Source organism: Patagioenas fasciata, chromosome 1, assembly GCF_037038585.1.
Source record: "Patagioenas fasciata isolate bPatFas1 chromosome 1, bPatFas1.hap1, whole genome shotgun sequence".
NCBI classification, from domain to species: domain Eukaryota; kingdom Metazoa; phylum Chordata; class Aves; order Columbiformes; family Columbidae; genus Patagioenas; species Patagioenas fasciata.
Genome location: NC_092520.1, coordinates 159,300,883 through 159,314,364, shown reverse-complemented (window position 1 = coordinate 159,314,364; position 13,482 = coordinate 159,300,883). Strand labels below are relative to the sequence as shown.

General features: G+C 39.1%; 1 protein-coding gene across 2 annotated transcripts in view; it reads left to right on the top strand.

Moving 5' to 3' along the window:
• Positions 1-13,482, top strand: part of PTPRR (protein tyrosine phosphatase receptor type R) — a 152,622-nt gene that overhangs the window by 127,527 nt on the left and 11,613 nt on the right. For both annotated transcript variants that reach the window (XM_065862807.2, XM_071799205.1), the window contains 4 exons: positions 2,111-2,190; positions 4,116-4,253; positions 11,940-12,050; positions 13,208-13,365. In XM_065862807.2, the coding sequence (XP_065718879.1) occupies positions 2,111-2,190; positions 4,116-4,253; positions 11,940-12,050; positions 13,208-13,365 (487 nt within the window). The remainder of the gene's footprint in view (positions 1-2,110; positions 2,191-4,115; positions 4,254-11,939; positions 12,051-13,207; positions 13,366-13,482) is intronic.

Sequence of the window (13,482 nt, the reverse complement as noted above, 5' to 3'; positions counted from 1 at the left end):
ACAAACACTGACGAATTCAGCCTTGCAACCACCATCTGTGTCTTTCTGCTGTAGCTTCAGACTCTCCGACTTTGCCATCCTCAAGGAAAAGATTATTACCTCCAAGGTATTTGTCATTCAGGAGGAAACTAATTACTTCCATTTGTGTCTGTTGATTGCTTAGTGGCTCTGGATCTTTAGGTTTTCCTCATTTCAGAGCTGAGTTTACAGCACTTACCTATTTCATAACTCATCAGGACTGTTAATTTATAAAATATTCCCATTCGGAAGAAGTGTTTGTTTCGTTGATTGGAGTTGGAAGGAGGTCTCAGAAATTGTGAAACTGATTTAGGTGCTCCTTAGTAAGGGAGGGATTTCTCTCAAGACATCGTAATTAAACTGGATGTTGAATCTGCTTGGAAGAGGTTTTTTAAGGTAGGGGTCAAGCTACACCAGAATCAGAGGCATTGTGTGAGATGGAGGAAGCGGGTGTTTTTTCAAGGCCACGTAGCCTGAGGCATTTGTGGAAATGGCTAATAATCACTCTGTGCTGAAAAGGAATGAGAGGTTTCCTGTCCTCATATTGTTAAGGGGAAAAAAAAAAATAAAATAAAAAAAAAAAAGCTCTAAGTGAAAAAGTTGGGAAAGCTAGTACAAAGAGATTTTAACACAAGCTAACTAAAGTTCATGTTGTGCTGTTAATGCAGAGGGCAAGACTTCCATGCACCGATTTTGAACTACAAGTCATGCATTCATTTGCACAGATTAAGAAACATACTTCCAAAACACCAGCCTGAGTCCTGCAAAGGCTCCACTCCGGTGACCTCCAGTGGGAAAAGGACATAAAGTATGTTTGGGATCATCCCTCCTTTTCCTTTGATTTGCAAAGGTTTTATCTTGTTCTTAGGAACAGGATGAAAAGTTATGAAAGAACTCCAAAAGCAACTCTGAAAATACCAGTTTTTGCTACAGTGTATGTACATCAATTATATATTTCTTGTGTAAACAGCAGGGCCACAATAATAAATAGTGGTTTTGTACCACTCTCCAGTTCACATCCACATACCTATTTTTGAATACATTGCCTAGATTGCATCCAGCAAAGCAGCTATCCAGAGACTATTTCCAATCCAACAGGTGTAAGTATACTGTCAAAAAGCTGCTGATTCTAATTAATTAAGAAAAGTGCCAGAAGAAAAGATTATTTTTTTCAGCACAGAAATACTTCCATATGATTTTGTTAATAGTAGAATATTTTTTTTTTTCAGAGAAGATGTAAAGAAAGTCAAAGTGTGCCCCTAGACACCCCCAACATAGGCACCTTACCCTCCCTCTCCTTATCCCTTTCTGTTACACTGTGTAACTGGGAATTTACTGGCTTTAATTCCAAAAAGGTAATACGTGGAGGATCACGTCACCATAAAGGAGCAAGCAAAAACTTTCTTTGCAGGAGGGATTTAGTAACCCTCAGTTGTATACTCAACAGGACTGGCCCCCACTCCGTTCTAGATCATCCAAGACAATGGAGTAAAGAAGAGCGTGAAGGAAAATGTTCCTGTATTTTGGCATTGTGTCTCCAGTCTTGTACATATGAATGGTCACAAGTTGTCTCAGATGAGAACACAGGACTGAAGGGAAGGATATGGATTACCTAGTCCAGCCCCTTACAGTGAACTTAAATTGGTAGAAAAACACATAGCTGATTTCATCCCAGGCAGAGGGAGCTTTTCTTAATTTATATTCAGCGGTAGTCATTGGAACAGTACAGTTTCAGGCAAAGATATCAAAGTTGAATCCAAAGGACTTGGTTAATTATCTGGCATCGTACAGTGATATGATGCAGGTTTCAGAGACAGTCTAGGCAGGTCAGCTTGATACTCAGCACAGGTAGACCAGACCTTGCTGAACATTGCCCAGACCTGATAGTGTTGCTTCAATGCCCACAGCTTGCTGAGATACCTTCATTACACATATTGATCCTTTGGAGAAGGAAGAATTTGATGCAAAATGCTTTAGTGCTTGACAACCCCAAGTAACAGTAGATTATTTTCTTCAACAAGTCTTTGACTCTCTATAGAAATCTTCTAATTATGGGTTTTCTTTTCAATTTCCATCTTCCTTGTGCTCTTAGATCCTCTAAGCAGAGTGTATTTGAAACCAAAAAATCCATCTGACTCCTTGAGTACCTACATAAATGCTAACTACATTAGGGTAAGTAAATGTACACTCTTCATGTGCTTTTGAGACAGTATTTGATTTTCCACGTGAACAGCTGATTTTGCCAAGGTGCCACTCATTTTACTCCTACCCATCTTCACTGATAATTTCTAATATTTTTGTCTGCATTGGCGTGATAGAAATAGTTTCATGAGCTGTTTGTAAAAAGACCACATAGCCATGAATGTACTAAAATGGTTGCAATCAGAAAACAATTTATCAAATACTTTGGAAAAAACATTAAGAAACGTGCATTACTATTTGTTTACTTCTGTATTTACTGTTTAATATTGTCCTACTGCCCTATAGTAAGGAAAAGAGGGTTACCTTTTAACAGTGACAGAGACCAGTATTTTGGTAAAGAGAAAATCTGAGTCAACAGCAATATAAGCTGTATGGTTGCTCATTGCAATCATGTTATCAAAAAACAAATTCAGTGGTGATGGGTTTTTGTCATGCGTAACTATATCAATTTATAGTCTTGAAATCATCAAATAAATAGTTAAAAAAATACTGTAACAAGTTTGTGAAAAGGAGCAAAACTAGATGTGTTAAATATACACATGTGCACCAGCACACACACTCATTCACATTTTACTCCCTATAGTGAATGCTTACATGACTTTACCAGCGTGAACCCCATTGGAAAACATTATTTCTAAGTGTCATCTGTGTTATAATTCTCGATGACACACAGACCCTGAGCCTTCTTGATCCCATGGTACAGTGTATGCTGAATAGACTACTAAGACACTACTTCAGTCACGTTTTAGGAGTGTAGTTCTCTACCTGCAAAATGGAATGTTTATTAACAGTTGTGTACCAGATCCTCAGCTGGAAAAAATGTAAAATTTGGCCCCAGAGCTCTACAATGATGTTGCTTACTGAAATAACAGTACGTTAATGTATACATACATACCCCCATGCCCCTTAACCTGCCTCACTTTATATCCTGTACTTTCAGTGTTTGATATGAAAGATATCATCATGTAACTAAGCGGAGGTAGATTGGTGAGAAGAAGGAGGACTGTTTGGACCAGATCTATCCCATTGGTTCATGCAAGGAGTAGTAGCTGTCAAGGAGAAAGGAACACAAAAGCATGACTGATGGCTAGAGGCTCCCCCACCACCTCCAGCCATTCCCCATTCACTCCTCCCTGTCAGCCACTGCCAGGCTCTCCTCATCTGCATTACTATTGTGCACCCTACCCTGTCACTGCGCAAACTCACAAGTTCTCCTTCTCACTCGAAAAATAAGAAGGCACTCTCTTGTTTTTCCCATTTCTTCTTGCTTTTCCCTTTCCTCTGCTTCCCCACTGTTTGCCTAACCTTTCTTTGACCTCCTATATACTTGTGTATATGAGGACTCCCTATGCTGATATGTTGTCCCTCCTATAAGGTCTCATAAAAGTGCTTGTGCTTAGCAAAGATCCACAGCAGTCTTTGACGCCACAAGCATTCCAGTATTTTAAATCTTTTTTCCTGCCACAAATCTTAATACAAACCAGTTTTATAGTTCTGATTTATTTTTTTTTTTCTGTGGCTTGTTGACTGTAAACTATCTTGTAAACATTTCAGCAATATAAATCATGGATTAAAGTACTGCTGGATAATGGAAAGCCCCAACAACTTGGAAAACAGATTAAGACAGAAGAAGCCAAGTAAGCAGGGAAATTTGAAAGGGATTGATGTATTCTCAGGACCATTCCGGTTCATCGAATCAGTAGTTTCCAGAGGAAAAACTGTTCTACTGAAAAATTTCTGATCTACTCTACTGTTAGTCATAACTGCTATCAGTTCAAATAACTTTCTTTTTCTAATTCCAGATTCATTTTTCTACTCTTCTAGAACATTCACCTGCAATTTTGGTCGACCACATGAATTTTAAGTAAATGCTTTTGTATCTGTTTCTAAACCAGGGGTACGGAGGTAAAGAGAAGGCTTTCATTGCAACTCAGGGACCCATGATTAATACCGTGAATGATTTCTGGCAGATGGTTTGGCAAGAAGACAGCCCTGTCATTGTTATGATCACAAAGCTGAAAGAAAAAAATGAGGTATGACAACTAGCCAAACTGAGAAATTATTCCTATGGCTGCGTTCTGTAGAAAGAACCTTAGCAGGTATGGAAGGAAGCTAGCAGATAACCAGCTCTTAAATGCTCTGGTAATGGGTAATATGAAAAGTAATACTGGGGTAGCAAAATACACCAACTGCAATTGCATAGCAATCATAAGAGATGTATTAAAAAAAAAAAAGACAAAAAGGAACTCCATTTTCTAGATCTGTGCTCTTGGGTTCATAACTTTTTAAGAAACACCTCATTTGTCTGTTGGTCACCTCTGTAGTTATTGTTACTTTCTGGTATGTAAAGAATAGATGATTAGTGTTATGATTAGAGGTTTCCAGAAATACAGTTTGGGCTCCCAAATGCCAATACTATGGAGGGTTTTAGCCAAAATGGAAATACGTGGTTCTTTACCTTAGTACTAAGTAGAGATGACAATTGCGTTTTAATTGCTAATGGCCATCTAACTGCCTGTTATACATTCTGTGATTTTTGGATCCATTCCCAATTGCATCTTTAATAGCTTAATTTATTATTCATGTAAATTGTTGCCAGGCTTTCCAAATATGCCAGAGTCCATATTTGTGACTGCCAGACATTAGGAATGAAAATCACTGTCCTGTGCAGAGAGCCAACACTCTGTTCTGGAAGACTGAATGTTAAAGAAGTGGTTTACAGGGCTTGTGGACAAGACAGAGACAGACATAAAGGAGTTTGACTTTTTTCTAGAGTCCAAACTACTAGACTCAGTAGCAATTCCCAATTCCAGGTGGGTGCCTCAGCACCTTACCAGGTAAGCACCAGGGCCATATTGCTCCTGTTCCACTCACACCCCTACTCTTCAAACTAAGATGTATGTGCTGATAGAGAAACAGAGTTTATTCAGGCAAAGTTCCCAGTGTGAATGATCAAGGGATCAAGATCCTGAGTGCATTCCCACTGCTCCATTTAAACATGGACTCAGTAGACACACTCTTCTGTCTTCTGCCCTTGACCGCTGCTTGGCTCTTTGTTTTTGTGAGTTTGGGCTTATAACATGAACTTAAAATGCAGTGGATTGTAAGAAAGCTATATGTAAAAAGTGGGTTGGTGCTGTAAAATATCCCAAGACATATTTCCAAATCAGGTGCCATTTTGCACTGAACTGTTCAAACAAGTGTCCAGAAGCCCACATTAAAAAGATTACTCCTAAAAACGTAGAAAACTTAACCCAACCTAACTGACCCAAAGAATAACTATTTCACTGAGGAAATGCTGACTGTTTAAACACTCACATCTGACACTGTGTAAGAAGAATGACTTGAAAGAAGTGCCCAGTGGTTTCCATCACATCAGGAAGCCCTGTGTTTACCTGAGTTATGCAGGCTCTAGGCACTGGTGTTTATCCGCATTGTTGTGGTCTGGCAGTGGTAATTTCCTCCTAATAGAAAGGGTGGGGAATCTCAAATCGTTCCCAGGCTATATAGAGAGGCTGTGTTTGCACAAGCTGTCCTGTCCTGTCTAGAAACCTTAGGAACTCTCCCACTGTTAGTGGGTTCCTCCTGAAACCTTGCTTGCTATTGAAAAGAAAACAGCGTGGCTAGTGGCGGTGCTCAGTGTATTAACTTCACTGTTGAAGTATTTGCTCTCTATAGGGAAGGAAAGAGCAAATGTTAGCATAAGAGCACTTCATATTTTTTTCTTCTCTGTGGTCTGCTTTATTTCCATCATTCTTGGAGAGGTGTATCTGCAATATACAGACATACAAATACCTTCATATTTGAAAGCATATTCATCCACTCATTCACATCCACACCTGCAAAAATAAACCCCCATACCTGATTCTCAGGTATGGGCCCCATTCCTTGGTGTAACATCAGTCAGACTCCATTTAAGTTATAATATACTATAATATATAAAGTCATGTATAATGAGCGTCACATGAAAAACTTTAATCTCAACAGTAAATTCATTTGTTTAGCATAAGTAAAATTATTTGGGACATTAGTGTGCTGGTTCAGTACACTGATGTGACAAATTTGCAATAACAATGGGAATTGTGTGAAATTATGATAAACAAAGGTTTCTATACAGTTATTTCCTTCCATGAGATGAAAAAATTGGTAAGATTCACTGTGGTAACAGTGTTTGTAAGATCGAAGAAGATATCACGTGAAAGTAGAGTGCTGAGCAAAATACTCATTTCAGCTGTGTGAAAAAAAGTAGAGCATTAAATTATTGGATTTTCCTTCCTTTTCATTTTGAAGTCCAACCAAATAAATGAGATTGATTTGTAAGCAAGAATAATGCTGAAGGAACTATGGACAGATGCTGGAGTATTTTAAGCAGAATCTATAAAACCTGTACACAATATCTGAACAAATTGGAAATCTACCTGTGCCAGGAAAGTCCATGGTAAAGGAGCTTCTGCCTGAATAAATGAGAAGCTTGGAATTCTAAGCTATAATTTTAGGGTTAATATGAGGAAAAACACATCTCATCTAGTGATCTAGGTACCCTTCCTGGTCACGGAAGAGCAGTAACCTCCAGAGGGTGATCCATCCTGCTCTAAGAGAATGAGATCAATCACCCATTGAAAGTGATCATCTCTAATTCTGTAGTAATATTTTAGGACATGATCTTACAAAGCTTTATCCGTGAGGCACATATAAACTTCATGTCTTACTGAGTTTAGTCAAGACAACTGAGCAATGGAAATTAGACAAGTATGTGGAGTGTAAGAATTTTATAGACTTTTATGTAATTTTATAAATTTACAGACTTCTGTTGTATCAGTTGTTTTTCATGGCTATGCTATGTACTCCATAGAGAATACGCATTTAGTTTGCCTTCAAAACTTGCTAGCAACATTACCTGTTAAGCAGGAAACGTATTTTGGGAAGTGTAAATAAAGAACTGTGCAGTGTTCTGCAAGAAGAAAGGGCTACTACTGACAGATGCATTAAACAATGCACATTTATTCATCTCAGATAATGTAAATCTTGTTGTCAGTAATTATCTTGGACAATCTTGTTAACTCACTGTTTAAAGCTCGCATTATTTTTCATGTAATATTTTTTCCCTCAGTTTGCCTATAAGCATGCTTATCTACACATAGCAAAGTGGATTTTGGAATTCAGGAATCAAATCCAACCTTTTACAGAATTCACAGAAGCCTCTTTGAAGATTACTTTTTAGTTGAGTGTTGACACCGTAGATATGTCTTAGGTTTTGGTAAAACTTAAGTAGATTTCATCCTAACTTTGGCCAGGAAGGCTAATGGCATCCTTGGGTGTATTACAAGGGGGGTGGTCAGTAGATCGAGAGAGGTCCTCCTTCCCCTCTACTCCGCCCTGGTGAGACCCCATCTGGAATATTGTGTCCAGTTCTGGGCCCCTCAGTTCAAGAAGGACAGGGAACTGCTGGAGAGGGTCCAGCGTAGGGCAACAAAGATGATTAAGGGAGTGGAGCATCTCCCTTATGAAGAAAGGCTGAGGGAGCTGGGGCTCTTTTGTTTGGAGAAGAGGAGAGTGAGGGGTGACCTTATTAATGTTTATAAATATATAAAGGGTGAGTGCCACAAGGATGGACTCAGGCTCTTCTCAGTGGCAAACAATGATAGGACAAGGGGCAATGGGATCAAGCTGGAACACAAGAGGTTCCACTTAAATTTGAGAAAGAACTTCTTCTCAGTGAGGGTAACAGAGCACTGGAACAGGCTGCCCAGGGAGGTTGTGGAGCCTCCTTCCCTGGAGACATTCAAAGCCCGCCTGGACACATTCCTGTGCGACCTCACCTAGGCGTTCCTGCTCCAGCAGGGGGATTGGACTAGATGATCTTTTGAGGTCCCTTCCAATCCCAAACATACTGTGATACTGTGATACTGTGATTTTAGTATATGAAGGCAAATCCTGCAAGCCCTCTGAAAGTATAGCTCTCATGCTTGAGTTAGTAGTGACAGTAAATAGATGACCGGAGTAAAAAGGAATTCTGGAAATTAAGCTTTGTTGTAATTGTTCATTACTGTTGTGTGATGGCCTGGTTATTGGGACATTTAATGCGTAAATTTGATGGCATAGCTATACTGAAAACAAGTGGAGCTGGAGCTGAAGTAGGGCAACTTCACTAATATTTGAGAATTATTAAACTTATTTTGTTCAGGGTCCAAATCCAGGGAAAGTAAAGCAGGTAAATAACATGTCAGCTGAGCGAGCCTTGTCCCTTCAGCAGAACTGGGGGACAAGGCTGTGACAGGAGCACTTAAGGAAAGTCTAAAAAGCCTATGCTCGTGAGAATGGACTGACCACGGGAAAGAGCTGGTGCCAGCCCCAGGCTGAAGCAGGGGCAGATCCTGCTGAGGAGCTTCCCATGGAGCCCAGCACCTGGCAGGCCTGGGACAGGGCACACAAAGAGACAGGACAGGGGACAGGGGGAGCCTGGGCCTGCAGCCCTGTCACTGTGGGGAGGACAAGGGCTGAAATCAATTACAGGTCATGCGAGATACTGTTCATTGTATAAACTTCCTGTTCATGTCAGAGAATCTTGTGTGAGTTTTTTTGCTTTGGTGTTTTGTTTTGGTGTTTTTTGGGGTTTGGTTGGTTGTTATTTTGTAGGGTTTTTATTTTTTGTGTTTGCTTGGTGTTTGGTGTTTTGCCTATTTTAAAAATCATTTATTTGCAAAAGTTTTATGAGGAGCAGCTGAGGGAACTGGGGCTGTTCAGCCTGGAGAAAAGGGGGCTGAGGGGAGACCTTATCGCTGTCTACAACTACCTGAAAGGAGGTTGTAGTGAGGAGGGTGTTGGTCTCTTCTCCCAAGTAACAAGTGACAGAACAAGAGGAAATGGCCTCAAGTTGCACCAGAGGAGGTTTAGATTGGATATTAGGAAAAAATTCTTCATGGAAAGTGTTGTCAGGCACTGGAACAGGCTGCCCAGGGAAGTGGTGGAGTCACCATCCCTGGGGGTGTTTAAAAGACACATAGATGTGGTTCTTAGGGACATGGTTTAGTGGCAGTGTTAGGTTATGGTTGGACTCGATGATCTTGAGCTTCTTTTCCAACCAAAATGAGTCTATGATTCTATGAAAAAGCTAACCAATGGGATTTGAAAGATGGCAGGAGGATATTTTCCACGTGAAAGTTAGAAGATTCCCAGGCTTTTGGCTGCCATGCAAATTTGCTTAGGATTTTTTTTGAGCTTAAATGTCTTTAAAAAATCCTGCTTGTAGCTGTTATGTGTTTGCTGACTATGCAGATGGTTGAACATTCAATCCCAAACTCACAAAATGTGTGACCTATTTAAAAAGTGCTGTAGTAGATGAATATGCTTAAAGGGAACCATGTAGTCTGAAAGAACAGCAAGGAACAGAATCAGGACCAGCACAAGGAGTGGAAGTTGAGGACTACATGGTGATAAGACAAGTGAATTCTTCCTTTTTTCTGATATATGCTGTAGGCAATAAGCTTTTACTGATTAGAGACATGAAGCTAGAGAGCACCCCTCATAACCATTGTGTTTGGCTTTTTAACAGTTTTAAAACATACCTACTTGAGACCAGTGGAACTTTCTCTAAGGATCATGCAATAGCTTGAGGCAACTTACTCTTTTTTTTGATGATGCTCCTGGGATTTTGTGTATTATTTTTTGTATGTTTGATATGTTTATCCCTCCCATCTTCATCTTTATCCTTTTATTATAATTAACTTCCAAAAGTATGCTAATTCCCCCAAATATCTATCTTCTTAGAGGTGCCCGAACCAGCTGATCCCAGCTCAATTTGCAAGGCTATTTTTTAAGCCAGTAACAAGCGGTATTTTAAAAAGGTACACGGAGACTGTGTTAAAAATAATCCATTGTATCTCACTAAATGTAGGCAGACTGTTAAATGAAAGTTATTTTAATGAACAGCCCCATTTCATTGTCCACCCAGAGCAAGTTGCCAATTCCAGTTCTGGGAAAGAGTCAAGAAAAACACTCGTTTCGAGTGCCTGAAGGCTTTGTAGTGAACGTCGCTTGCTCGCATTTATCAAGAAGTCTCAGGGGTTGACTCGACTATTGTTGATTGTCAGGGTACAATTGTGTATTTAGACTTTTCTTTTTCCCATATTAGCACTGAAAACTACACTCCCAGGGAGGGGCATGAATTGCAGATCTGGCAGATGATAGTAGCTATATGTGTCACATGGAACTTGTGAAGGTTTTTTTCACACAAATTTCTGAGTATTTTATTGCCATTCTTGATGTCTTCGGGGAGACAGCAAATTTAGGATGTTCGAGTAATTCTGCAAAAGACAGGATTTGAACAAAACCAATCAGACTGGCCAGCATTATTTCAGAAAACTTGGCTTTCACACACCTCACACTATTAAGGTAATGAACATCTATTTTTAGAAAAGTATTTATACAACAGAGATGATTCAATTCAGTCAGCTATTGGGTTATCAAGTAGAGTAGCAGCTTAAAGATCACACCTGGTGGAAAAGCCTTGCATTTCACTGATATTTTTTTCTGGTTCATTTTTAGCGGGATTTACTGGGAGCTATGTTTTATGGCAATTAATTATGTTAAAGGGATTTTTTAATTTTGCTGCATAATTTAGGATACTGCCTAAATATATACCAGTTTCTTCAGCAAGACAAACAAGTTGTTTGTGGGTTCCTGTTGTTGTACAACTGTGTTTTCTCTCAGTGATTTTTTTCACCTGTGTATTGGATATTAAAAAGAAGGTTTTATTTAATTGCAGTTTTGGTTTGGGTTTGGTTTTATTTAATGAACAAGTTAGACTGGCCAGCATTATTTCTGAATATGTGGCTTTCAAACACCTTACACTGTTAAGATAATAAGCATCTATTTTTAGAGAAGTACTTATACAACAGGTATGTTTGCTTTCAGGTAGACTGTAGAGATACTTTAATGGAAATAAATATGAAGTTGCAGTTGACTGGAAGATAAGCAAACTATTGCAGGGGAAAATCAAATTGGTTCACACTGTAAAATGCTATTTGTTCATCTTTTTAGCAGATGCTTGTCAGGTGCATTGCTGAAATAATATAACACTACTGATTCATTAAGAATTCTATAAATAGTTTTGTCAAGCTCTAGCAAGATTGATGGATTTTTTAACATTCATTTCTCGTAAGTTATGTAGTAGACAACTCAGATTCTGCAAAATGCTTTAATATGCACATTAAGTCTCATTGAATTCTGTAAGATCTAAGGCCACATTTACATGTTTTGTTGTGTCAGGGTTAAGGAGAATAAAGAGGACAAAAAGTCTTGTGAGGAGAGGACAAATTCTGAATCTCTTCCTCAGAAGGAAATCTCATTTGTAAAGAGTAAACTTTATAAATTTAATTCTATGGAATAAATAATATTTTAGGAAAAGAAAACCCTTTAATTTCAAATGTGGAAAATAATTCCATTAATGGAACTTCATTGAGGTTTTGAGAATAAAAACAGCTGTAGAAAATGTTCAGTGACAGAGATCCATATTTGAAAAACTCAGATCCTGAAAATCAGGCCTAAGTAAGCCATTCATTAAGAACTCGGCAATATCTTATTTAGGAATGCTTCTGAGATGAATAACACCTTGACTGAATTCATATGAACTTTCCAGACAAATACATTCTTTGTAATAATTAGCTATGAATATGGCTCCAGGATTCTGTTTCTTGATGACACTGATGGTTGCTTTCCAGAAATGCGTACTCTATTGGCCAGAAAAAAGAGGAATCTATGGGAAGGTTGAAGTCCTTGTTAACAGTGTGCAAGAATGCGAGAACTATACTATCCGCCAGCTTGCAATAAAGGTAACAATCTGCATCTGAGAAGCACTGTTCTTAATGCTTTGTTTTTCTTAATGTTAAGTGAAGTTAAGGTTTTTTTTTAAAGGGCATACATTTTTACAGGAGGAGTAACTGAGCTATGAAGCTCAGCTGCAAGGTGTGATTGAGACCAAAGCACTGGAACACTTATCCTATTGCTGTTTTGTATCACTCTGGCAATACAAAAGGCTTCAAAAAGAGTACAAGTTCTACTCTCTTGAATTACATTTGCTATGAGGCCTTTTTAGCATTCCCAAGGCAATGTGAAGGGATTTTAGTTAGAGAAAGAACTAGCATAGCATTATTCTGAAAAAGATACGCTGCTCATGTTGTGTGCTGAGTGCATCCATAGCCCATTTGAGAAGCTAAAAATACAAGGAGTGTATAACAAAAGCATTATGTTTTCATGGTTCTAACTAAACATTAACTGTGCCGAAGAAGGCAGATGCTCCTCTTCTAAGTTACTCCCTATATTACACTTCTGTGCTACCAGATTGCATCATCTACTGCTCCTGATGGAGCATTACAGTAAGTAATGACTTGGGAAAATTTGTTTGGTGTTTCAGCCCATGCAGTGGGAAGTGGGCAGAAGTTATATCATCCAACACAAACTACTCTAGCCCATATTTAGCCCCTTTGCTTGTTGACGTAAGCAGTAGCATCCTCTGTTGGAGAGAATAATTGGACAAACTGGGATGTCTGATTAATCTAGAAGGGCAGTTCTTCTGCACCTTTAACTTAAATACTCTTGTAATTTTAGTATCAAACTCTCATTATAGTGTCCTTTAGTGGTACAGGAAATATACAATAATTGAGAGATTCAGAAGCCCAGATCAAGCTAATCTCTAGATCTTGTTGCTGATCTAACAGTTCCCAATGGACAACAGAGTCAACAAGCCAGTAGTCAGATGGATAGAACAGAACTCACATAGCTGGAAAAACAGCTAGGTTTTCAGGTGTACAAACCCTTCTTACAACTGTGTCCCTGGAAGCACACCTGTTCCCTGCAATTGCATCCTCTGAGTCTAATAAAAAAAAGTTAAATCTCTCTCCATTTTACTGTCTTTTTACCACAACATTAAGAGAAATCAAAAGAATTGTTCATCGCAATTGTCCATATGAAATCTTCATGTTATTTTCAGCAAGGGAGTCAGTCTCGGAGCGTGAAACACTACTGGTACACATCCTGGCCAGACCACAAAACCCCTGACAGCGCTCAGCCTCTGCTGCAGCTCATGCTGGATGTAGAAGAGGACAGGGTGGAATCACCTGGCAGAGGGCCTGTGGTTGTGCACTGCAGGTAATTTTTGCAATCTTTCTCTTAAATGACTGCCCAAAGCAAGGCCAGAGCAAATCACATCAAACAGTCCTCCTCCTAAACAAAGAACGTATTTGGGGAAGAGTAAAATTCCCAAGA